The 26,528-nt window shown below is 44.1% G+C and overlaps 1 protein-coding gene across 4 annotated transcripts in view; it reads right to left on the bottom strand.

The window, feature by feature from the left end:
* Positions 1–3,139: 3,139 nt before the first annotated feature.
* SERPING1 (serpin family G member 1) overlaps positions 3,140–26,528 on the bottom strand; it is a 149,093-nt gene continuing 125,704 nt past the window's right edge. For all 4 annotated transcript variants that reach the window (XM_086953371.1, XM_086953373.1, XM_086953372.1 and 1 more), the window contains exons 6-8: positions 23,883–24,016; positions 10,700–10,919; positions 3,140–3,777 (exon numbers count right to left, since the gene is read on the bottom strand). In XM_086953371.1, coding sequence (XP_086809497.1) covers positions 3,524–3,777; positions 10,700–10,919; positions 23,883–24,016 — 608 coding nt within the window. In that variant the 3' untranslated portion in view covers positions 3,140–3,523. The remainder of the gene's footprint in view (positions 3,778–10,699; positions 10,920–23,882; positions 24,017–26,528) is intronic.

Below are 26,528 nucleotides of genomic sequence, written 5' to 3'. Positions count from 1 at the left end.
CTATATATACCTCTTCAATTAAAGAAACCCCGTCTACCCTGCAGAAGGAGGCCCATAACATCTTGGAAAGAGCTCAGAAAAGGCCAAAACAGGCTTATGACTTAGGGGCAGTGTTACAGTAATTCACTGTGTGGCAGTAGGCCTTGATTCTATTACCATCGTCAGATAAAAAAGCTGCAAACCACCAGACAGGGTCCCTATCTCATCAAAGGTGACCCCAGTGACTTATACAGTGAATAACCCCCCATGTTCAAAGGGAGAGACAAATATACGATGTAAATATTTTAAAGAAATGAGAGGACCAACATCCCGATCAGGTGCAACCAGAAGTCCCCAAAGATTGCATAAATATCAGCACATCAATGGACATTTCCATTCAGCCATTATTGGAAACCAAAACAGCGACAGTTAACATGGGGAGGTCCCTTACCAAACAAGCATTGGCATAGCCTATAGGTCTCGGCTTTGGGACCTTATAAGTGTTTAGCCATGCAACACATTATCACCCACTGGGCAGATTTCTGTAATGGAACTAGTACTTATGTAAAGTGCTTTGATACCTTCATACGTGCTACATAATGCAAAAAATAAGGAATGAAAGGAGAAGTGCTTGAAGATTTCTTAGGTGGGGAGCGAAAAGATGCACTCTGTAGAGTTACGCTGTGCCTACCTGCTGTAGATGTTTGGTTTTTCTCCACAACAGTTAGGGTAACATGCTAATTGCTAACGTGCTTCTGTTTTGTTTAACCAGAAGCATGATCATCCGGTTAACAAATGGTTAAGCATCACAATGTAGCTATTTACTGAAACCCCACGAGGATCGTTCCCTTCCTCCCCAAGACATGAATGGCCTTTAAGGAGCTTTGACTACTGTAGCAACTGCTTGTTGCCTTCCAGGGTAGGCGTGTTAGCCAAGGCCTGCTCATTAGAGGGTGCTGACGATTCTGTTGAAAAGTAAGATGTCACCGTAATTGATTTAGTTTCTGTACCTTTACGTTTTAGAGAAAATGAAAGCGCCCTCTTGTGGAGGTGGGGTGGAGGGGACGCTCCTTCTAAAGAAAGCGACCAGGTCTGGAAATGAAACCTGACCCAAAACAGATGGCAGCTTGCACACCTCCACTACTGGTTCCTATTATGTAATGCCAGTACCAAATCAGTACCAAATCAGAAAGTGAGACCAGTATAGAAAATCAGGAGCCGAATTGAAAGGAGGCGAAAGTGAGTTATCCCAGGGTGCAAGTGAAGGCGGGGCTAGAGTATGCTGCATCTTGGTGCTGAGTAACAGATGTTTATTGCCAACCAAATGAATGTTAATTAGTTTGTTGGCCTCTAATAGGATGAAAGGCTGAGCAGACGCGCTGGGGTTGGAACCTGCGGTTGTGAGGTGAAACATAAGATTAATAGGGTGCTTGCCTTAAAGTTAAGATTGCATTATATAATGCCAGTACCAAACCAGAAAGCCAGAACAGTAGAGAAAATCAGGAGCCGACTTGACAGGAGGCAAAAGTGAGTTATCCCAGTGTGCAAGTGAAGGCGGAGCTGGTGTATGCTGCATCTTGGTGCAGAGTATCTGATGTTTATTGCCAACCAAATAATTAGGTCATCGTCCTCTAGTAGGATGAAAGGCTGAGCAGATGCACTGGGGTTCGAACCTGCAGTGGTGAGGTCAAACATACGATTAACAGGGTGCTTGCCTTAAAGTTAAGATTGCCTTCCTCCTTCTGCAAGTCAACAGCAATGGGCCTAGCATGACAGCGAATGCACATGTTTCTCTTTGCAAACAGAGCATTGGCAGGGCTTTGCGTGTGCATGTGGCATGTGAAGGGAGGGTTGGTTAAAAAGAATGACGCGAGGGAGAAGCGGGGGCGCGTGAGCACGGCAGCAAGGTGAACGCGCTAATTAAAAACAGATGGTGGCATGACCTCGGACAGATGGCGCCCCTGCTCTTAACTGCAAGCCGTAGGCCGTGGGCGGATACATTTACTGGGAAAGGTGGAACATGCAGCCGCCTTTGCCTAATTGCGTGCTGTCTTTTTAAAAAGACACACGCAAAGACCAATTGAAATAATGCAGGAAAAAAAACACACGCACAAGCGTGTGGAAAGTCCAGAGTGATTCCAAGAGGTCGTTTTCCTAGGGCAGTGCATGCGCACTGTGTTAGGCTCAACCTAAAACAAAAATACCAATTAGACCTTATTTTACAGTGATACCGTGAAGCTGGTCCTAGCATGCTTGGTTTCAGTCCAGGGAGGACCTGGCTTGGCAGTTCAAGCTGGACTGTTCCCATGGAGAGTAGGGCAAGACTGATTTGTATATGGCTGGGTCCAAACTGGAATGGTGTGGTGTGCAAAATAACAATGGATTTAGGCCCAGATTTCTGATTGGGGGTGTGTTTGACATTCCTAAGCATTCCATCCATCATTTGTTCTTTTTGCCTTTGTCACCCCGGGTGGGACAGGTGGGCCCAGATGTGGATCCCATGCTCACCATGATTCTGGAATCAGGGTATCCTGGCTGATGAGGGGTGAAACCCTGAAACTGGTCCTAGGATGCTTGTTTCCAGTCCAGGGAGGACCTGGCCTGGTAGTTCGGGCTGGACTGTTCCCTAGGGGAGCAGGGTCAAGACTGATTTGCACATGGCTGGGTGCAAACTGGAATGGTGTGGTGAGCAGCAAACAATGGATTCAGGCCCGGATTTCTGATTGGGGGAAATTTGCTCAGCATTCCGTCCATCATTTCTTCTTTTGACATTGATATGTATAGCCCTACCTTTCCCAAAATTATTTTGGAGAAACAGCTGTAAAAGATTGACTTTGCTCACTATGCTGACTCGCTCATTGCATTGTGTATGTATGTATGTATGTATGTGTATGTATTTAGTGTGTACATGGCCGAAAGGCAGTAGAGCGCTGTGCAAGGTGCAAAGATACAGTCAAGGAGCAGTAGCGGGGCTCTGAGAGCACTAGTGGACTGTGTGTGGTACAGTGTGTTTTAGTTTCCAATTCAGACCTGATAAACAATTCTGCTCTCCTGATGTGTCAGGTACACCCATTGATATCACACAACATTGACCTTTTATGTACTTGGACAATACTTCTTTAGGTGAGGTCTCAAAGAAGGTTGACTCCCTGAAGAGACAATAAAAAGCCGTATTTTTTTTAAGTCTGTTTATTGTACTAAACAGAGAAAGAGTAACCCTTGATGTTCCGGTTGTGTACCTTTGTTTATAATTACTGCACATGCAGAAACTGCATCATATTGGCCACACTTGTAGATCTGCTGAGTGCGGTCTGCTGTTTATTACATTATAGAGAAAGAGGCGGGCAGAATGAGGCCTCGCCTCTCATGAGTCATGGCCCCTCCCTACACTGCAATGGTGATAAGTAGCATATTACACTCTGCACATCTGCAAATATGATTTATATATATAAAACAGTAAAGCAAATGAAAAAAGAATGAGCAAGCAGGGACATAGCATCGTATATTGATCACCGGTGGGGCGCCGGCCATGCTGAACCACTTCTCAGGCATTGGGGTCGACGATCCGCCCCATCATCACTGGGATTCTGCTCCGCTCGCTCCAGACCACAAAGATGAAGGGATGGCGAACATCAAAGACGTACACAGTGCGCGCCAAGGATACCGCAGTCGCCGCCGCTGCCACCACCCCTGTCTCGTCCATCTGCAGCAATGCCCGATGCTGTCCACCTGACACCATCAGCTCCTCCGAGTCTGAGATACCACACAGGTTGGCGCCCCCCAGGAGGTCGGATAACCCTGGAAAGAGAATACAAAACATCTGGATGTGGGATGAATCAAGCTTTGAGCGCTCCTGCCTTTCAGTCACCTGTTCTTCATTAAATGCTATCTTGTAATGCACTTTCATCTCACTCATAACGTCCATTACTTCTTATAAGGAACTCTCATCACATCCTGAAGCTGGGTTCCAACAAGTGGATGAGGCATGTTGATCATGCTCTTTAAGCAGGGCCACTGGCATTACACAATTATGCGGCTGCAGCATTTTCTGCACAGTTATGGATTTTCTGCACTTGCCACGTAACCCCCCATTTGCTGCATAATTTACAAATTTTGTTTTTAAAAGTTGTTTTTAACTCAAATGGATAAAAAGGTTACTACAATTGTTACCCCGCGTGCTGCAGTTTAATGGAAGACCTTCAAGAAGATTACCTGGCCATCATTCTGTTGCTGATTGCTCTATTTAGGTGTTAAACTGGTACCACTGAGGTGCACCTTTTGCACCTTTTGTACCTATTTGCCCAGATAGTGCGAACATATAAAAAGGGCAAAATAATTAATACTGTCACAAATTGTGCTGCACAACGCCACATAATTTGTATTTTGTCCCACATAATTTAGTCAACTTTGCTATATAAATTGGTCCTCTCATGCCACGTAATTCCAGTGACCTGACCTATGAAACACTTCCACCACAGCCTGTAAGGCTTTTTCATCACACGGTAGCAGTGTTCGGTGTGTCCACAGTATATCTGTAGGCCTGGCGAGCTGTAGGATGTTACATGTGTGTTAGTTTAGCATGTCATTGTGTGGTCATGGAGTGGTATGCTGTTTTAGAATAGTAGAATTTCTTTAAGGGGAAACAGAGTTTACTATGCTGTCTCCACAACACGGTACGATTACAACGCGGTTCAAATAATTACTACGACTTACTGTAGAGGACGCGCAGGTGTTGGATTCAGGTGTTGGATTCAGAATTCAACACCTTCCCTGCTGTTGTACAAACTGGAGCATGAATAGTAAGTAATACTATTCCTAAGTCCAGCGCACCCCCTACAGCAAGTCGTAGTAATGACTTGCGATGTAATGGTATGCGTACTAACAATGCGGTCATTGAAACGACCGCGTTGTAATGGCATGCAATGTATTTGCACGTGTTGTAAGGGTATATATTCATCTTTATGAGCTCAATGAGATCCAGCTAGATTATTCCTCTGAACGGCCTTGATGTGCTTGCCCTGTGCTCTGAAGGCACTCATTTTAGCATTCAGCAACATTTGTTAATGCTGGTCCCGGCCATCGAGGTGGGGGTCTGGTACCAGCAAATCATGCCCGCACATCTAGCAGCACCCCACCCCACCTCACTTGGGAGGCCTATCATAGCAACACCTCCAACAGCTCTGCTTTTGTGAAATGGTTGCTGGCAGCCTTAAGCTCAGCTTAGGAGCATCACATGTCTTCACTTTGGAAGTTGCTCCCAGTCATGAAAGACTGGAAGAAGGACTTTCACCTTCTCCGAATCAGCGCAGAGAATATATGGAACTGTCCGCCACCAGAGGTTTAGTCGAACCCATCGATGAATGGTTTCAAGAAAGAGGTTGAGGATTTTACAATGCAGATTCTTTACATTACGGAAGGTTATAACCTGGGTTCTAGCCGAGCTCAACTCGGTTACATCAGGGTCATTTTGCTTATCTAGATGGCGCTGTCCCTGGGGACGACACCTGAAAGGCTATCTTGGAACACAAACTTTCTCTTGTGTTTATTATATTTATGTTTCTGAGCTAATATGTGTTACATAACAGGTTTTGGGGGTCGCTTTGTAGAGCACTCTGATATCTTTGGGTCAAGTTTGCACTTTATAAACCCTCAAAATAAAAACCAATCAAATCTCCCAAAAATAATCTGATGATAGCCTTATGATAGGACTCATTTGCCAAGGGGTTGAGCAGGGTGACATTTGTCCCCTTTAAGTTTATCCATATCGAAAGAGTTCATTTTGCCTTTGTTTAAAGTTTGTGCGATGCACTGAGGCCGATAATGTGTTTATTCTGCGCCCATTCCAGACTTCAGTACAGTACTTTTTTTCAACAGTTGATCCAGCACACACGTCAAGGTTTTAGAAATCTGTACAATAATAATCATTGAACATAAGTCAAAAATACTAAAAGAGTTCAGTAGCAGAGTCTTCGGATGTTTTTTTTAAAGTTTAATCTTTATTTATTTCTTCAATCCTGTAGCCAACACGTTTCGTCCTCCACGCACTTCTTCAGGGCGATTGGGGTGAACTCTTCTTGATATTGATTAAGTAACTGTAATTCCATCCAGAAAAGACTGCAGTGTGTATTTAGATTTGTTCGTTTATTGTGTGAAAAGACATTCTAATTCCATTAGGTTTTAGATGATAAGGGTTAGATAGCCCAGTATGACAGGAATTTGTGAGTGTAGATCAGGCCGGCTCCATCGCGTGGCGTCTTCTCTTGTGATGTCATCACAAGAGAAGATGTCATCACAAGAGAAGACGCCACTATACCACCATTGAGGGCATAGCTGCATGAGCAATGTGCCCCTGCAGAGTCTGTGACATTCACAGACCTTGTAAGTGCAGTGGAGTCATATTGAGTACATGGGCCTGGAGTTTGTCATTACAAACTGTACAGTTCCATGATAGCTTTACTGAATACCAAGGAGTTTGGTATCAAACTCATCAGCATAATAAACCCACATTGATGCCAGTGCTTGATTGATTACAATATACACTCGGTGGGCATCAGAGAGATGTCCCCAGAAACACAACCAATTCTCTAGTGTGTAGCTGACTGGTCTACACCAGTCTGCCACACACAGACATGTTTCTGACCCCCAGAGGTGGGAGCCCTTGTGCTCTCGTGGGTCCGGAACAAAACCTGCTTGGGGTGGAGGTGCTTCTCACCTACCCCCAAGCAGGAATAGCATTCAGGGTGGTGAGCCTCAAAGGCTTCCTGCCCTTTATTATGTTAGCCAGGGCCTCCCCAGCCAGTAGAAATGCCCGCCCTTCTGACGAAGGCCCACTTTTGGTGGCAAGGTCAGCAGGAGAATTTCATTTTTCAGGAGATGTGTGTTCCCTCTCATCCAGGACCACCCCTAAGGTGTCCTGAGCTGAAGTGACCCCCTCCTGCGGAAATCATCTTGAACTCATCTTGAATGGAATGATTTTAGCCAATCAGGTTAGGGGATGCCCCCTCCCCAAAGGGAAGGGACATGCAAAGGGTATAGTCACCCTAAAAGGCAAGTAGCCCATTGGCTTCCAGCTGGCAGTACCTGTAACGTCCCTAAGTTCAGTATTTAGTGACACCCCTGAACCTGAGATTCCTGCAACCTACGAAGAAGAAGGACGAAGAAAACGCAGTGCAGTAAAGCTTGAAGACAACTGACTTGGCCTCAGCCATACCGGCCTGTCTCCAGCTTCAAGAGCCTGCAAAGAAGATAACGGCTATCCTGTGGCCTGTGACTTCCAAGAACCCCAGGAAGACTGTCACTCTTCAACATAGTTCAGCTCTCCGGATGACAGTGGCCATGTCCAGAAAAGTCGAACTCCAAGGACTATGGATTCAGGCAGATCTGCGACCTATGCCCACTCTGCAACCAACGCCCACGGCCTGAGTCTGACTGGCCTACCAATCAAGTGATGTCTCTCCAGTGATCCAGAGCTCAACTCTATCGGTGGCTGACCTCTCCTAGACCCCACAAAGTTGCCTGCAGCCTCAGCACGAAGGGTCCCCCTGACTGTGACTTGTTCTGGTAACGAAAATCAAACACCAAAAGGCATTTTCAGCCCCCGAACCTGGGGAGCCCAGCCGATGGTGCCTAGGCCTTGCTCTGCATCCCAGATTACCTGTCCAGCCAGTGTTCACTTTCATCCAGACTGCTTTTTACATAAAGAATTTTTTTTAAATGCATCCCGTTTTCCTTAAAGGAAAACAGGATGCATTTAAAAAATAAAAAATAAAATTTTCTATTTTATTTTTTAAGATGTGGCAGTGATCCGTGGGACCACTGCCTACTCTTAAAAAATATTTTTGCCTACATTCACAAAGGGGAAATGGTCCCCTGGGGACCCATTCCTGTTTGCGAGTGGCTTACCACCTACTTGAAGTAGGTGGTAAACAACAAGTGTTTTCGAACACAAATGCAGTCGCAAGATAATGGTACATACATTTGGACTCACTATTAGGAAGGGACGCCCTTGGCACGCCCCTTCCTAATAGCGACTCGCAAACGCTATTTTACAAGTCACTGACTCGCAAAATACCGTTTTAAACATACCACCACTTTTCTTTGCGGTCGCAAACAGGCCGATTTCCTGTTTGCGACAGCAAAAAACCATTGCACATCTGGACCCTAGTTCTAAAAAATACTTTTTTTTCTTCTTTTTAAAAATAATATTCCAGACTTTTTTTTTACAAGGTCCGCACACGCCAGCCGGGTGGAATGTACTGCGTGCAGGTGTTTTCTTTTTCCCATTGTACCGAAGAATATTGATTGATTCTTCCCATAGGAAATCGCTGTACTGCATAGGTTGCAGGTAACAAGTTTTGAATCCACCATTTTCCCTCCAGGTGGCAATGAAAAAAAAAATCTCTATTAATTTCCAAACTCACTCCTATTTACTCCCTGGCCATAAAAGTAAACCATTCAGAATTGTGTCATTACCTCTGCCCAAGGTCACAAAAATTCTAAGGTCACACTGAAAAAAGAGGGAGAAACGCCCCACAGCCAATGAAACTCTCTAAAATTTATATTTTCTTGAAAAATTTTAATCTTTCAAATTGTAGTCATTATATTGTTCTTACAATACCCTCTGCTGCGTATTCAACAATTGAATAAATTCTACAATCTTTTGACAAAGTGATTCCCAATGGGGGCGAATGTGACCGAACGGCTAGGTCAGTCGACCTCAGGGCCGGGGAACTGGGTTTGAGTCTCGGCGAGGACGCTCAACATTCTGTGATTCTGGGCAAATCATGTAATCTCCCTGTGCCTAAAAAAATGAATGTGTCCGTCTGTAACGTAACTGGTGCTCATGTAAAGCGCTCTGCTACCTTCGGGTCTTGTTAGCGCTATATAAAATTCACACAGAATGCATTTCAGACATGGTGTCCTTCATCAGGAGGATATCTATGAAATAAAAATATAAACACTCTCTAACATATTACCTCAAAGCGCAAGTCATTGTTTATTGGGATGTGAGTGTTAAAAAACGGAGTTGTTATCAAACAAAAATATGAAGTGTTATTTCGAAGTACAACTTTGTTTCACCATTAGAAATGGTTACTAATGCAAAAATGCATCACCATAGCGTGCATGAAGTCACAGCGAATAGAGAAAAGTTCAAATTACCGTCACTTATTCTGTGCTGTTAGTATGCCAAAGTAAAACTCCATAATAAACATGCAACGGTTAATACGTCAAAGGAAATGTAAATCTCCGTTTACCCAATCTGTACTGTGCATACTATGCAAAACCACGCATTACTCGCTCACCATAGTACTCAAACAGAATTGTGATTACCGGGATAAACTTGTTGCATGCAATTGCTCACCTGTGTGAGCCAGTTTCAAAATATGATAAATTCAACGGTACAAAAACTGTTGCGTTCAGAATGTTATTCGGAAATGCTTCTCGCGTCAAGCAGGGAATCCATGTGAAAATGCTGTTTTGCTCTGGTGCAAATTATAACTTTAAGTTATGACTATACATTTTTAATTTCTAAGCTTTGGGTAGTTTAAGTTGGTTTTGTATAGAAATGATACATTAAGTTTTCCTAGTAACTAATCTTAATCCTTTGTTTTTCTGTAGATACGCTCAGCCATGGCGCCTGGCCCTTACCGTCTCCAGCGAGGCTCCCTCATCCTGAAACCATATGTACTTATCATCTCCCATTCACCTCCACAAATGTAGGTTTCTGAAACTTTGCTTCACTAATAACCTTTAAAGAATATTGGGGCATATTATCAAGACAGGCGATAAAATTATTGCTGCTAAAACGGCGATAATGGGCTTGATAATATGCTCTATGGAATTCCAATTGAAGCCCATGTTACATGTGAAGGAAATCTAAAATGGGCTTAATTTTATCGCCTGTCTTGATAATATGCCCCATTGTGACCAATTTGTGTGCTTTGCTTCTCTAGCTTCGTTACTAAGAGACACAACACGCCTGTCCCGTACTCAGCCAGCCCCATAGTGCACACAGCCCAAACACCCTCACCCAATGCTCATGAGTAATATATTCAGCACAGGCACAAAGAATGGACATGGTGAACGCCAACCAGGTGGTCCTACCAACAATCCCAACAGTCTCATACAATGTGCACCATGAAACACACGCGGCACATACTCAACATATTCAACCAGGGTGCACCACATGACATACTTAACATACGACCAAGAAACTGCCTCCTACAAACATTATGGAAGTGCCCCAAAATTCCAGTCTGCCTTTTGGATTTGATTTGTTCTGTTTACATTTGTGGGTGTTGAGTTTAATGTTCACTATCTCTTGGTGCACTACAAATTCATAGTTAAACACTGTAAAATTGACTGAAAGTTTGAACTTTGCCTACAATTCACACAATGAAAAACAATTTGTGAAGCAGGTGTGCCACTTAGAAACTCCACATTTTACAATAGCCTTCAGCAAATGCTCGCACAACAGATGTGTTCAGCCAGCGCTTTTCACCATCTGCAGGTAACCAATGGCGACATAGAGGGCGTGGTTTAGATCTGGGCGGACGGGTTACCCCGTCACAACGGTGTCGGATCGCCCATCTGCCGAAATATAAATATCATAGGATATCATGGGATTTATATTTCAGCGGACGGGATCTCCGTCAACGTTGAGACGGGGTAAACGGTCCACCAAGATCTGAATCAGGCCCGGAGTCAGCGTCTTACTCACCCACGTTGCTGAAAAGTGCCACGAGGTCTTGGGTGGAGTCCACTTTGAACTTGGGCAGGGAGACCATGTGAGGGTTGACATGGGAGCGGTCTAGTTTTCCCAGGACCGCCTGAAGGACGTCTGCGGTGAACTTGTCCTCCATGTCCGTGAGCGGGAGCTGGCCGATGTGAGGCAGAAAGATGAGCATGCTCATGTCGTCTGACAGAGGAAAGCGGGCAACCTGCAAGATACAGGAAGGAGTGAGAGGAAAGCAGTGTCTGGCGTTCCTGCATCAGCAGTGCCTTGAGTGACAAACACCACCGAGAGCTGAATGCTCGCTGTTTACTCCCAAGGTGTAGATGTCATGTGGCAGCCTCGCCCGGTTCTCAGTTGTTTAACAAAATCTACCTCATCCCTACACACTCTCCTGTGGTTTTGGAATCCACCATCTGATCTGGTTAGCTTTTCCTATTATTATTTTATAGTTGAGTAAAGATTTTTATCTGACTCATATAATACGACTGCTTTTACTGTACCTGGCTATTCAGAAAATCTCATATAATTTATATATATATATATTCAAAAACGGAGCCTGAATGCTCCCGTCTACAGAACCTTGGCCTTCTGAGGGTGTCGTTCGCTTGGAGATAGAGCTGAAGTCTTACCCATGTTCAGTGAACTAACAATGAAAACTTTTCACCCAATGGAAGCCAAACCTGAGCCTCTTTCCATGGCTGTTGAGGAGTAGGAGTCCCAGGAAGTACACAGAGTAGCATCACCCCCGTGGAGGACTCGATGAGGGAGCACAGAGAAGGCACCACCATCCGGGGTGGACCACATGGAAGAACCCACACAAGGTAGCACCACCAGCGGTGAGCCCCAAGGGAGAGCACAGAGAAGGCAGTACCATATGCAGTGGACCCCACAGAAGAGCACAGAGAAGGCATCACCACTCGTGGTGGGCCACACGAGTAAGCATAGAGATGGCAGCTCCATACGTTGTGGACCCCACGCGAGAGCACTGAGACGTAATCACAGCCTGTGGTGGACCCCACGTGAGAGTACAGAGGAGGAATCACCACCCTTGGTGGCAGTATAAGCATCCTAAGTGCTTCCTCGTCAAGCAGATCACTCAGTTAATGCACCACAACAGGAATCGACAGAGGAACCACAGTGAGGCTGATAGAAATTTGTGGTAGCCAAATTTGAACTATTTCCCACAAAATTAGTTTGAAGATTCCACAAAGTTGTAAACAGTATGTGTAACCTAAGCTATGTATAAACATTCTTTCAGTTGAGACTCAATTATTTTTCTGCAAAATAATTTTTCGTTTAGCGAATCACCCTGTAAGACCAGGTCGCGCTGAGATTTGTTCTTCACAAAACCTACGTTAGCTGGTTGAATTAACTGAGCCTATTCCTGTCCAAAGGAGGATGAGGCAGGGGTGTGTCCTTGTCCTAACCCTCTTTTCCCTTTTTAATCAATAATCTGGCCACTTCTGCGGACTGTGGTGGTTCCGATTCTCCATCCCTTGCAAACATCAGGATAACAGCACTGATGTTTCCAGACAATACGCTACTTATTTCGAAGTCCCCCATGGGCCTACAGAAAAACTTGGACAGATTTGTACCCTTAAGGCCTAGACATAAATATTACCAAAACGAAATATATAGTACTCAATCCCTGTGGTACCACACGGTCCAACCCTGTCCTTAGAGGGTCTCACCTGGAGTGTGTCCGCATGTTTGAGTGTTTGGGAATAACCTTTAACGAGCACTTCAATTGGCAATCACACATAACTAGGAGCGGGTTAAGGCTTGACAAACCTCGGGGGAGGGCTATTGAAAACATGCAAAAGGGTTCCCCCTTTCACACCTATTTCCCCGGCATTGCAAGTCTTTAATCATCAAACACTTGGTTCAGCTCTTTACGGAGCAGAGCTTTGGGGGCACAGAGATGTGCCTTCCCTTGGGCGGTTGAAAAAGTTTTTTGCGAGAACTAACAGGGCTTCCCATCAGTACTCCACTGCTTCCCTTAAGGCTAGACATGGGGCAAAAAAAACAGAAGTGGTCGGCCTAAAGCCCATATTATATTGCAGGAGGTTTTTTTTATGTTTGAAAAGCTTTATTGAAGAATCAGAGAAATAGGCTTAAATACTAGAAAACGGAATCAAATGTTGAAGCAGAAATATAAAGAAGATATAGCTAGTACAAAGCATAAAATCTATTTTTAAGGTTTTAAATGGAATGGAGAGGGAAGTAGGGAAGGGAAGGGAAGGTGAGGGAAAAATACTAACATATTTACCTAAAAGAGGTTGCATAATACATTGCATAACATAACGGAATGTGAACAAGCCATTGGTCAATTAATATCATGTATCAAGCCATCATGGATGGTAAAGAAAGAGAACAGGGAAAAAGTAAACAAGGGGGTTTAAAATTCTCAGAATTGAAGGAGGGGTTCCGTTTTAAGACAATCTGGTCAAAATAAGTGGTAATGGGTAACCAAAACATATCTCTAGTAAGTGTTGGATTACAGGAGGAGGCAAAGGCAACATCGAGTCTAAGAAAGTGGCAAAAGCTATTCCACCAATGTTATGTAAAAAGATTAGTAAGAGTTTTCCAATTGAGGGTAATGTGTTGAAAGGCTAGACGTAATATGAGATCAAAGAGACCATGGTTATGTGAGGGTATAGGTAAAGAGTCAGAGAGCCTTCCAGAATAAGAGATAAGAGATAGAAAACTTAAAGATACGAGACATATAGGACCAAATGGACTCACAAAAAGCAGAAACGGAAGGACAGAAGAAAAGAAGATGCATAAGGTTAGCGTCAGAGGAACCACAAGTCCAAAAGTTAGAGTCAGAATCAGGAGATAAGCGGTCGATGGAGACGGGGTAAGATAAAGTCTAAGGTACAGAAAAAACATAGATTGAGTAAGATAGGCAGAGCGAGAGATTTTTAAGGATCTAGACCAAAGTTTGTCCCAGAAGAAGATAATCCATTCGCATCCCAGATCAGACTCCCAGGAGAGTTCTAATTTAGATTTAACTCAATATGGATTGGGGCTAAGAAATATTTATATATACGAGAAGCTTTGGGTAAAGAAAGGAGAAGTTAAAGATGAGAGTTTTGGGAATCAGTAAGAGTTGGGGGAGAGAATAATATACATCACGAATAACTACCATCAGAGTGGTAAATCTCTTAGAAAGAAACGGGGACAATGGAATAAGGCTTGAAATTGGGGAAAAGAGCATGGCGAGAGACCATTAAAAAGGTGTTTAACCCAAATGATGCCTTTTGATCTCCAAGAATTCCAGAAAATAAGTCTGTTGTTAAGAAGAATAAGAGAATTATGCCAAATAGGAGAATCCAAAAAGGCATCGAGAGAAAGGGGGTTAGGCAAAACTAAAGGCTTCAGAAGAGAACAAGTGTGCCTAAATAGGGGAAAGGATATTTGAGGAGTTTTGACAGAAAAAGTCATTACTTCCTTGAAAGAAAAGGGCAATAACAAAGTTTGCTTAATGGATAGCCAGAGGGGAGTAAAGGGAGAATGTTCGGATAAGAGCCATTGGAAGCTTAACGAAGAGAAAAGGATTTATGATAAAGGTGAAAATCGGGGAAGTTCACACCACCATTGGGCTTTGTCTTACGAAGAGAGGAGAGGGCAATTCTAGCTTTCTTATTCTTCCAAAGAAATTTAGAAAGGCAAGAATCAATACGCTTCATATATATGGCAGGAATATGGACGGGAAGCATAGAAAGTATATAAATTAAAATAGAGGCAATCATCATTTCAATTGAATCTAATCGACCCCACCAAGAAAGAAAAAGGGGATTTCTGGAAGAAAGTAATTTATCAGTACAAGACAGAGCAGCAGTCATGTTTAATTTAAGTGAAGAAGCAATTGCATTAGAAAACTATATGCCTAAATATTTAAATTTGGAATCATTCCAGGCAAAACCAGTGGACGAAAAGGAGTGGGGAAGACAACATTTTGTGAGCGGAAGAATTTCTGTCTTGTCTGAATTGATCTTATACCAGAAACCTGGGGAAAGGAGTCAAACTCATGTAATAAAGGAGAGATAGAGCTTTCAGGAGTAGAACAAAGTAAAAGGATATCGTCCGCATATGCGGAAAGTTTTAGTTGCTTGTCCCCAAAAGGAAAACCATAAATAGAGTCATGATTACATATGGAAGCCAGAAAGGGTTCAAGAGCTAGGACAAAGAGAAGAGGAGATAAGGGGCAACCTTGACGAACTCTTCGTTGTAGAGGAAAATAAGATGAGATATAACCGTTGACTACTACTGAAGCTCTGGGGACAGAATATAGTAGAGAGATAAGCAAGATCAACTTGGGACCAAAACCATGCCATTTTAACGAAGCAAATAAGAAAGACCAATCTACTTTATCAAGAGCCTTCTCTGCATCAACTGATATGGCCACTAGAGGAGTGGAGAGTGAGGGAATTTTGTTCAGAACATTAAGGAAAAGCTGAGAGTTTTCAGAGGTATGTCTTCCCTTGACAAAACCACACTGTTCTTTCCCAATAAGATGAGGAATAAGGGGATCTAAACATAAAGCAAGCATTTTAGGAAACAATTTATAATCAACATTAACCAAAGAGATTGGGCGATAATTCTTGCAATATTTAGGATCTTGACCTTCTTTATGAATTAAACAAATTGTTGCCTCTTGAAAGGTACCTTCTGTTTTACCAGCCAAAAAAAATTAATGAAATAATGTTAAAAGTTTCGGTAGTAATAGATCTGAAAAGTGTAAATAAAATTCAACAGAAAAACCATCTGGGCCAGGAGTCTTCCCTTTAGTTAGAGAATATAAGGCATTGGATAGTTCTGTAAGGGATAAGCCCGATTCAAGATCAAGAAGATTAAGATGGGAAGAAGAGGGAGGAGGACTTTTATCAATGTACTCCTGAACGCTAGAAGAAGAAGGAGGAGATTCTGGAGTGTAAAAATTTTGATACAAGAGTTTGAATTCATTAAGTATTTTTTGATCTTTGTGTAAAAGGGGGTCATTGGAGGAATATATAGCATCTATTAGGGTACGGTCTTTGCGTGTTTTGAGATAATTTGCAAAAAGCTACCCTGTCTTATTACGACCGCCATAGTAACGAGCGCTACTACACAGAAGCATGGAGGATGCATTATCAAAAGTGGTTTTATTAAAAGCAATTTTAGCACGAATTAGTTCTGGTAAGACCAAATCCTTTGAAGAAGTGTAAAATGTGTGCTCTAAAAGTTTGATATGCGCCAGAGGGGCTTTGTGTTGCTGAAGAAAGCGTTTCTTTTTTTATACGAAATCAATAATAAAGCCCCTTGCAGTACCTTTAAATGAGTCCCATATGCTATATGGAGAGGAGTTGGGGGCACAATTAATATAAAAGAATTCAGATGCAAAATAGTGGAAAGAAGAAGAGAAGAGAGGGTCTAAGAGGGGAGATTTGTTAAAACGCCAATGGGAAGACTTGGGATGCGGAGGGAGCAAATCAAGATCAATTACTATTGGGGCATGGATATTGGAGGAGATTCTGGTCTACTCTGAAGCTGGTATCCTATCAGGCAGGCTTGCGAGAGATTTTATGTAGTATAGGTGCCACTGATATCCCTTGGTTCAAGTATGTTAGGGTTACCCTTACAAACATTGGGCAATTGTGGGGTGTCCCCTTTGAGCCCAGTGAAATATCTAAGGCCCAAATAAAGAATGCATATAGGCAATATAAGCTACATCTGTTGCACGCCCAGCCACAAGTAGGAACTCTAACTTTGACTTTCCTTCAATGGAAAGATAGCTACGGGATGGAGCACTGCCTGGATGACATTGAGCCGGCAGCTGCGAGGAAACTTTATTTGCAGTTTTGGTATGAGTCCATACCCTCCTCTCTTTTAAAGACCAATCTACTTTATCTAAAGCCTTCTCTGCATCAACTGATATGGCCACTAGAGGAGTGGAGAGTGAGGGAATTTTGTTCAGAACATTAAGGAAAAGCCGAGAGTTTTCAGAGGTATGTCTTCCCTTGACAAAACCACACTGTTCTTTCCCAATAAGATGAGGAATAAGGGGATCTAAACATAAAGCAAGCATTTTAGGAAACAATTTATAATCAACATTAACCAAAGAGATTGGGCGATAATTCTTGCAATATTTAGGATCTTGACCTTCTTTATGAAATAAACAAATTGTTGCCTCTTGAAAGGTACCTTCTGTTTTACCAGCCCAAAAAAATTATTGAAATAATGTTAAAAGTTTCGGTAGTAATAGATCTGAAAAGTGTAAATAAAATTCAACAGAAAAATCGTCTGGGCCGGGAGTCTTCCCTTTAGTTAGAGAATATAAGGCATTGGATAGTTCTGTAAGGGATGAGCCCGATTCAAGATCAAAAAGATTAAGATGGGAAGAAGAGGGAGGAGGACTTTTATCAATGTACTCCTGAACGCTAGAAGAAGAAGGAGGAGATTCTGGAGTGTAAAAATGTTCATACAAGAGTTTGAATTCATTAAGTATTTTTTGATCTTTGTGTAAAAGGGAGTCATTGGAGGAATATATAGCATCTATTAGGGTACGGTCTTTGCGTGTTTTGAGATAATTTGCAAAAAGCTACCCTGTCTTATTACGACCGCCATAGTAACGAGCGCTACTACACAGAAGCATGGAGGATGCATTATCAAAAGTGGTTTTATTAAAAGCAATTTTAGCACGAATTAGTTCTGGTAAGACCAAATCCTTTGAAGAAGTGTAAAATGTGTGCTCTAAAAGCTTGATATGCGCCAGAGGGGCTTTGTGTTGCTGAAGAAAGCGTTTATTTTTTTAGACTAAAACAATAAGAAAGCCCCTTGCAGTAGCTTTAAATGAGTCCCATATGCTATGTGGAGAGGAGTTGGGGGCACAATTAATATCAAAGAATTCAGATTCAAAAGAGCGGAAAGAAGAAACCAGCTCGTCTCTTTGGTCTTTTCGAAAGCAACTTAAAACCTGGCTTTTTAATCAGTGATCCCCCTCCCCTTTTTGACTGAACACAGCAGATATTTTAGCGCCGAGATGCCCAAGGGCCTACGTTCGCGCTCTATAAGTGCTATAAATAAATAAATAAATAAATAAGAAGAGAAGAGAGGGTCTAAGAGCAGAGAATTGTTAAAACGCCAATGGGAAGACTTGGGATGCGGAGGGAGCAAATCAAGATCAATTACTATTGGGGCATGGATATTGGAGGAGATTCTGGTCTACTCCGAAGCTGGTTTGGGGGCACAATTAATATCAAAGAATTCAGATGCAAAAGAGCGGAAAGAAGAAGAGAAGAGAGGGTCTAAGAGGAGAGAATTGTTAAAACTCCAATGGGAAGACTTGGGATGCGGAGGGAGCAAATCAAGATCAATTACTATTGGGGCATGGATATTGGAGGAGATTCTGGTCTACTTAGAAAGCTGGTATCCTATCAGGCAGGCTTGCGGGAGATTTTATGTAGTATAGGTGCCACTGATATCCCTTGGTTCAAGTATGTTAGGGTTACCCTCACAAACATTGGGCCATTGTGGGGTGTCCCCTTTGAGCCCAGTGAAATATCTAAAGCCCAAATAGAGAATGCATATAGGCAATATAAGCTACATCTGTTGCACGCCCAGCCACAAGTAGGAACTCTAACTTTGACTTTCCTTCAATGGAAAGATAGCTACGGGATGGAGCACTGCTTGGATGACATTGAGCCGGCAGCTGCAAGGAAACTTTATTTGCAGTTTTGGTATGGGTCCATACCCTCCTCTCTTTTTCAGCCTGGTGGGGGGTTGAATCATGGCCTTCTTCCCAATAATGTGCTCCTTGTCTCTTAATGAGAGAAACAGTAGAGCACATTTTCTTTTTCTGTCCGGCGTATCAATGCCCTTAGAATTTGTACATCCGAGCATTGTGTCGCAACCTAGGGTACAAGACGTGTAGAGCAGTCATGAGAATCCTGAAGTGGGACTCCAGTCAGTGTGTAGTATTTGCAGTTTCACAGTTTCTGTTGGCTATTTGGAGAACCAGACAATCTTATATGAAAAGATCCACTGTCTAGTGTAACTTGTGGTTTAATTAATTAGATCAATAGAAGTTACCGCCTCATGTTTTACTGTTTTATCTACTTTTTAATATGGATTTTAATTATGTATTGATGTCTAATTGTATTCATTCATTTTATTATGACTATCATTGTTTTATCTGTATTCACTTTGCACTTTAATGGCATGTTACCGAATAAAGTTATTGATTGATTCATTGATTCACCTTTTTTGGGATAGTTTTGTGCAGATTTGTTGAATAGTGCCAAAATTATTAGGGACACAAAAAAGTCTCTTCGTTGAAAACTGTGACCTAATTATAACTGCACAGTGGCGACTGCCACTATATAATATAGACATACATATAGGTGTATGTATCAATAGACATATAGGGGTTGTGGCACTGGTTTGATTATGTATGTATGTAAATGTATAGGCATTTATATAGCGCACTACTTAACCGGAGGGTCCCAAGGCGCTTCGACCGCTGCGAAACCCTTCCTGGCTTCCCTGAGAGATGGTCCCTTAATGGGTATCTCCAGGGTGAGACCAGGCATCCCCGGCGGTCTGGTGGGGCCGTTAGTGAAGATGAGGCAAGCTAATGCCCAGAGTTGCCGAGTGTGATCGCTGATCAGAGTGGGCACCGAGGCGAGAGAATTATCGAGTCCGCTGACCCTGGTCCAGAAACCTGCCGCGCCGGGATTCGAACCCTGGTCCCAGGCCGTCCTCTGCTCTCGGGTCTGCCGCCTCTAACCAGTGAGCCACACTACTTCACTGCAATATTCCTCCAGCCACGATAATGCGACAGTGACCCATCTATTCGCATGACAGGCCCAGATGCTCCAACTCTAACCTGTAATCTTCAGCAATCCATATGTGGTGATTCCTCTTAAATATTATACCCAAATATTTACATGCACACCACTGCCATTGGAAGTCAGTGTCTCCTCTAGACATGCCAACAGCGATTGGCAACATCTCTGATTACTCACAGTTATGTTAACGCCGGTGAAGTCTCCAACTTTGACCATTACTCTAATGGAGCCCCGGGTGTATAACATATGAGAGTATATGATCCGCAGTCCTCAAGGATTGGCAATTACCTGTTGGTGTTGTGCTCCCTCAGTCAGTGTGTTTGTGACTCTGTGTCCAGCACAAACAGCAAAGGAGAGAGAGAGGAAAGTGTGTTTGTCACTCCTTGTCCTTTTTTCTAAAGACAGTGATCCCCAGACAAAAAATTGTTGAAAGACAATAAATATAGACCCAATCAGTACTGTAATGAAGAAATCTGTCCGGCTGGACAGATATTTAATGTGCAATTAATTCAATATTTACAGAGAATAAACAAGAAGCAGTTTTATGTAGGACACAAGCCTGTATTCAACTTTAGCAAGGAAGACGTACAACATAAGGTGAGGGGTTCAGGCAAGGGAAAATGTTTGTTTTCAGCACATTTCTCATAGAACAACCAGAATATACAGTAGGCACCATTACACAAAACGTAGGACATTTTAGACAAGTGTATATGATACACAAAAATGAGGACACTTTAAACAAGCGCATAATGGGGCAGTGATCCATCTGTTCGCATGACAGGCCCAGTTTTTCCTACTCTAGTCTGTAATTTTCAGCAATTCATATGTGCTGATTCCTCTCAATTATTATACCCAAATATTTACCTGCACACCACTGCCATTGGAATCCAGAGTGCCACCCAGTTGTTGTTATGCTTTTGGTACCTGCCCTGCTGTTGCAATCCACAGAGTCCCTGTCATGCAGCGAGGTTGCGCTGTGATGTGCCCTGAGGGCAGCTTCACCTTCAGTGTGCATTGATAGGATCCAGTGCAGGTCCTGCAACCCCACCATGCCGTATATCTTTCTTCACCGGCTCCTTCTGCCACCAGGGCAGGCATCCGGATGCAAATCAACTTTCCTCTAATTTCGATGGCGCTGACAGCAGAAGTCGGCCATGTCGCTTCAAAGCTTGCAGGTTGTGAGGATGTTTTTGTAATATGTGGTGCCAGATGTGGATCTTGACCACGGCACGGCCATCTTGCTCGGGTGCCAAGCCACGTCCTTTCCAAAACACTGTTTCTGAATTATAATTTTATTGGAGGCTTTAAAAAGTTACTCAAAATCCAGCCAGGGCCATTCCTTCTGCTTTACCTCATTACACTCAATCACTTTTAAATGCAGGGTGGTGAGAAAGAAAGGACCAAGTAGGTCTTGCCCAGAGATCCACCCTCTGCCTTGGCAAAAACAGTTGGAAATGACTTTTTTAACCAACAAGCGACTATCACAGGATGTTGATGAGGTGAGTCTCTGATGCAGGTGATTTTATGGACAACTTACCACTGATGAATTTCAGGCACGGGGATCGCACCAAAGAAATGCAGCCCCTCCCTGTACAGAGCTTTGATGGAGTCCCACTGAAATTGTATCAGTCCTGGGTGTTGTACAAGAGTCCTGACTCCTGGCAGAAGAGGAGGAGGCTTCCACCCCTGTACAGAGCTTTGATGGAGTCCCACTGAAATTGTATCAGTCCTGGGTGTTGTACAAGAGTCCTGACTCCTGGCAGAAGAGGAGGAGGCTTCCACCCCTGTACAGAGCTTTGATGGAGTCCCACTGAAATTGTATCAGTCCTGGGTGTTGTACAAGAGTCCTGACTCCTGGCAGAAGAGGAGGAGGCTTCCACCCCTGTACAGAGCTTTGATGGAGTCCCACTGAAATTGTATCAGTCCTGGGTGTTGTACAAGAGTCCTGACTCCTGGCAGAAGAGGAGGAGGCTTCCACCCCTGTACAGAGCTTTGATGGAGTCCCACTGAAATTGTATCAGTCCTGGGTGTTGTACAAGAGTCCTGACTCCTGGCAGAAGAGGAGGAGGCTTCCACCCCTGTACAGAGCTTTGATGGAGTCCCACTGAAATTGTATCAGTCCTGGGTGTTGTACAAGAGTCCTGACTCCTGGCAGAAGAGGAGGAGGCTTCCACCCCTGTACAGAGCTTTGATGGAGTCCCACTGAAATTGTATCAGTCCTGGGTGTTGTACAAGAGTCCTGACTCCTGGCAGAAGAGGAGGAGGCTTCCACCCCTGTACAGAGCTTTGATGGAGTCCCACTGAAATTGTATCAGTCCTGGGTGTTGTACAAGAGTCCTGACTCCTGGCAGAAGAGGAGGAGGCTTCCACCCCTGTACAGAGCTTTGATGGAGTCCCACTGAAATTGTATCAGTCCTGGGTGTTGTACAAGAGTCCTGACTCCTGGCAGAAGAGGAGGAGGCTTCCACCCCTGTACAGAGCTTTGATGGAGTCCCACTGAAATTGTATCAGTCCTGGGTGTTGTACAAGAGTCCTGACTCCTGGCAGAAGAGGAGGAGGCTTCCACCCCTGTACAGAGCTTTGATGGAGTCCCACTGAAATTGTATCAGTCCTGGGTGTTGTACAAGAGTCCTGATTCCTGGCAGAAGAGGAGGAGGCTTCCACTTCTGTACCAAAGTCCCTGTGAGACTGAACATGTCTTTCTGAGCTTGATCAGCCGCACAACCTTCCCTTCCAATAGGGTACTTGGCTTCTGGCTTCATCCTGCTTGTCTGCGGTGGGCACTTGAGTGCATGCAAGCCTCTGTGACTTCTTAGCTGCCGGACTCTGCCATGAAATCGGGTTTTTACATTGTAGGTGTATAGTTATTGTTTTTATCATCATCATCACCTATTTCTGTGCCGCAGGGATCCTCGCTGAGCCCCAGGTTGTTTAATCTATACGTGAGACCGCTGGCTGAGGTTGTCAGGCAGTGGGGTATGACCATGGTGTCATATGCCGATGACACCCAGCTAGCGGTTACGATCAGCGGGGATGCGGACCAGGATGCCCCCAGGTTTCAGAGTGGACTTAGGGCGGTGGCGAGCTGGATGAAGGCCAACTGTCTCCAGCTCAACGCGAAGAAAACCGAGATCATGATCGTCGGTAGAAGGGCGGATCTCTGGGGGGATAGGTGGTGGCCTTCGGAGCTTGGGTCGGCCCCTCTTCCGGCAACGGAATTGAAAAACTTGGGAGTGTGGATGGATCCCACTCTCAGTTTTGTGGGGCACACAAAGAAAACGGCTGCCTGCTGTTTTGGAATCCTCCGGGCTCTGCGTCCAGTCCTGAAGTTCTTCGACCCCTGCACCCGGCAGCTGGTAATACAGGCGACTGTTATATCGCGCCTGGATTATGCCAGCTCTCTCCTGGTGGGCGCTAACCTGGCCGAAGTCACCCGTCTCCAGCGCGTGCAGAACGCCGCTGCCAGAGCAATTGTTGGTCTTCCTAGATCCTGCCCTGTTTCCAGTACTTTGAAAGCGTTGCACTGGTTGCCAGTCAGGGCTAGAATTCATTTCAAGGTACTGTGTTTAGCCTTCAAGATTCTAAATGGTATGGCTCCTCAAATACTTATGGACCTCCTGTCCTGGTATGTCCCCTCTCGGCATCTGAGATCACTGGGCCAAGCTCTCACTATCACTCCCAGATACAAGCTATGCCGTGTTGGTGGTCGTTCCTTCCGGGTCAAAGCAGCCGAACTGTGGAACTCCCTTCCGGTGGAAATTCGGTTGTTGGAGGATCTTTTTTCTTTTCGTAAGGCTATAAAAACTTTCTTATTTTAACCTGGTTCCTTCTTTTTAGCTGTTGTGTTTCTTGTGGCTGTTGCGTGTTACCTTGCCCTGCGCCAGGACGCCCCTTGGCTGGGGCAGCTGTGCGCAGTACAAATCCACGTAACATAACATAACATAACATAACATTTCTGTAACTTTGCACTGCATGCTTCAGAAGCCCATTTTAACAGATTGCTCTTGTTGACTTTCATTAGCACTCTCAAGCCCAGATGTCTCAGTTTTTCTTTTACCAGACTGTCTTTAGGCAATATATATCCTTTTGTATTTGTATAAACCTAGATTGTACCTTCATTTCTATTTTTTCTACTATATTGCTTTTTATTCAACACTTCCAAGAGGAATCTATGGCTCGCCCCACTGACATGTAAGAACGGGATACTCTTGCAAGATTATTGGTGGGCCCTGGAGGGCCCCCTCACTTGTCTGTTGTGGGTGATAGGCCATCTGTAGGCGTTCTTCCTCCTGAGCCTACACGCTGGGTTTCTTACAGATGTTATCTTCCATACTCACCCGAGCTTTGAGGATTGGGTCACTGACAGACACCAGTGGGTACTTCCCGCTGGTCATCATAGGAACTGTTTTCGAAATCCCCCAAAACGACTGCTGCAAGGTATCTGTCTGGTTGAATCTGGTTTTCCATTTCCCTGCAAGAGAAGATGAAAGAACGTTAGTTATTCCATTTAATTCGCTGTCCTCCTTCGTTGGCCTATCTCTCAAACAACCAATTCGCAGAGTGACAATTTCCAACTCTCTTCCAATTGCCCACCAAAAGGGTTAGTAAAAGTTGGATCATCTGTCAGATGACCCACCTGTCTTCCCTTGGAGGATTCTGTGTCTGCTCCATAAATCCTCTTCAATTGATTGTTATTACTACTTGCACTACTCCCTCTCGAAACCCATCTCTATGTTAACGTTTGTATGGACTGGAGTGGGTCTTCGCGAGCTGTAGGTTTCTCCCCTCTCTTCTGAAGCGGCAGATATTCTGCTTCCCCAGTTTTAAGCTCAGCATTGTCTATGTCTACGCCCTGGCATTGAAGCCTTGATTCAGCTGGTTCAAGATCTGCATCATCGTGGCACAGATTTAGGTAGTGTCTTCAGCTTTTCCAGCCCAGAACTCCATCTTCTGGAAGGCTTTTTTTACCCTTCTGGGCCTTTTCTTTCCTTTGGGGATCATTCTGGAAGGCACCAGTGAGTTACCAGCTCTGGATGACACTTTGGCTACTGGTATCAGTCGCCCGTATCTCTGTAACACCTACTGGTATCAGTCGTCCGTATCTCTCTATCGCCAGACCTGCACCCATCTCTTGCCAGACTGTTGCTGCTAGGACCTTTGCCACTGCCTCCTGAATCCTGTACTCACTTCTGCGTTCATTTTAGGGATAAAGCTTTTCATTGACACTTGACATTTGCAGGGCAAGAGGAGATTGTACCATGACTCTAAATCACACTCCCTTACATTGACCCAGGTCTCTCCTGTTCAGAGCTGTCGTGGCATACTTGGTTTTCCTGGGTGCTGGCCAAACCAGGGTAACAAACCAGGAGATGAACCATTCTCAAGTCTCAATGACAAACAACAAATTTAAAACCTTCAGCGTATGTTTAAACTTATGAGTCTTCATCTCCACCGCGGTGCAGTCACTCAACTTTGTTATCTTGTTTTGACAGGTGATGTGCGGGACAGTAGGGTTGGGGCAGGAAAAGTGCTTGACATGAGGCCATGACACATAAGTCCTGTAAATTCTCTATTTATAGAAAAAAATTATCTCTTGTAATTAGTGTATTGCGCCTACTGTAGGGTGGGGGGTTGGGGTAGCATCGCTGTGTCTTCCCCAAGGGAACCTATGATACAAAATGGTGTCCATAAGACTGAGAGAAGCAGACCGTGTTCCAAGGAATCTCTGTGATCAAGTCTGCCAACTTCAGGTGACCTTCAACCCCCCTGGACACTAGTGATAATTTTGTTCATGATAAAAAACATACGTATGCAGTGGAGTGCCGGGCTTCGTGGCAAAAGACGGGCCTCACTGAGGCCTCTACCCACCATCCCCACTTCCGCTTTGATGGGGGACCAGATTAGGAGTGATACCTCCTAATCTGAGAAGCAGGTTAAAGATGAGCATAAAGTTAAACGAGCAATAGGAGAGGAAGCTGGTTTGTGGACAGTTAATGCGCTGTGATGTAGTGTTCTTTCAAGAGGTGCAACTTCAACCGTTCGTTAGGTTGGAGCATTTTAGGGATGGCCATGATGGCTACGGGGATGTTGTTCAAGGTTCTGGGTGCATAGAGGGTAAGGGCCTGCTGCTTTGTTTTTCCTTTTCTTTTTTTACACTTTTTAGTTTGCAGTCAGAAGGTATTCTGGCAGCATGGTGCCAAGAACCGCAATAGATGGTGAGCTTGTCAGCAAGAAAAGTGGGAGTGGTGCTTGTAAGTACTCTGTAAATGAAGCAGATAGTTTGAAAATGGTGCGGGTGGATGGGGGAGCCAACGACGTCACATCAGGATGGGGGTGATATGATCATATTTCTTCAGGACCTGGATGACATGTGCCGCAGTCTGTAGGAGGCCCCTAGTGGGTGCCTGTGTGGAGTCTGGAAGCAGAGGGTTACCTCCAATCAGATGCGAGGGTAGAAGCGACAGCCATTTTGAAGTCACTTTCTGGAAGAAACTGTTTTGCTTTCTTTATAAGAGAGAGCTGGGACTGGGCCGTGTTTGTTTTGTGGCAGGATGTTCCTGGAGGGAGAGGTTGGCGTGCAAGGTGATTTCAAGTGACTTGGCAATGGGTGAAGCTATCCAGGTTCATATATTTTACAACAAACAAAGAAAGGTGGATTTGCTTTTGGAGACCTGCACATCAGATTGTGTCCCCTTATTGTATCAAATTCTTCTGAGTACTGAGTTCAAAGCATTATATATTTAGTGCAACTTTGGTGTTCGATGCTCATCCACCCCAAGGCATCAAAAAAGACTCTGCCCACAAAAAGTGTAGCAGATAATCACATCAACAGTAACAAAACACCAGCGCACATCACATATGGTAATTTTTGTCCTCTGTGCAGTTAGCACTTTTCTTCAATTAGTATTCTTGTTGGAGCACTCTATTCCAATCCAAGAGAGTCACGTTGTGTAGAAAATTCAGACTTTATTTCTTTTAAAACA

This window comes from Lissotriton vulgaris, chromosome 1_2 (assembly GCF_964263255.1).
Source record: "Lissotriton vulgaris chromosome 1_2, aLisVul1.2, whole genome shotgun sequence".
NCBI lineage: Eukaryota > Metazoa > Chordata > Amphibia > Caudata > Salamandridae > Lissotriton > Lissotriton vulgaris.
The sequence above is the reverse complement of the archived record's forward strand: the minus strand, read 5'-3'. Positions and strand labels throughout refer to the sequence as shown.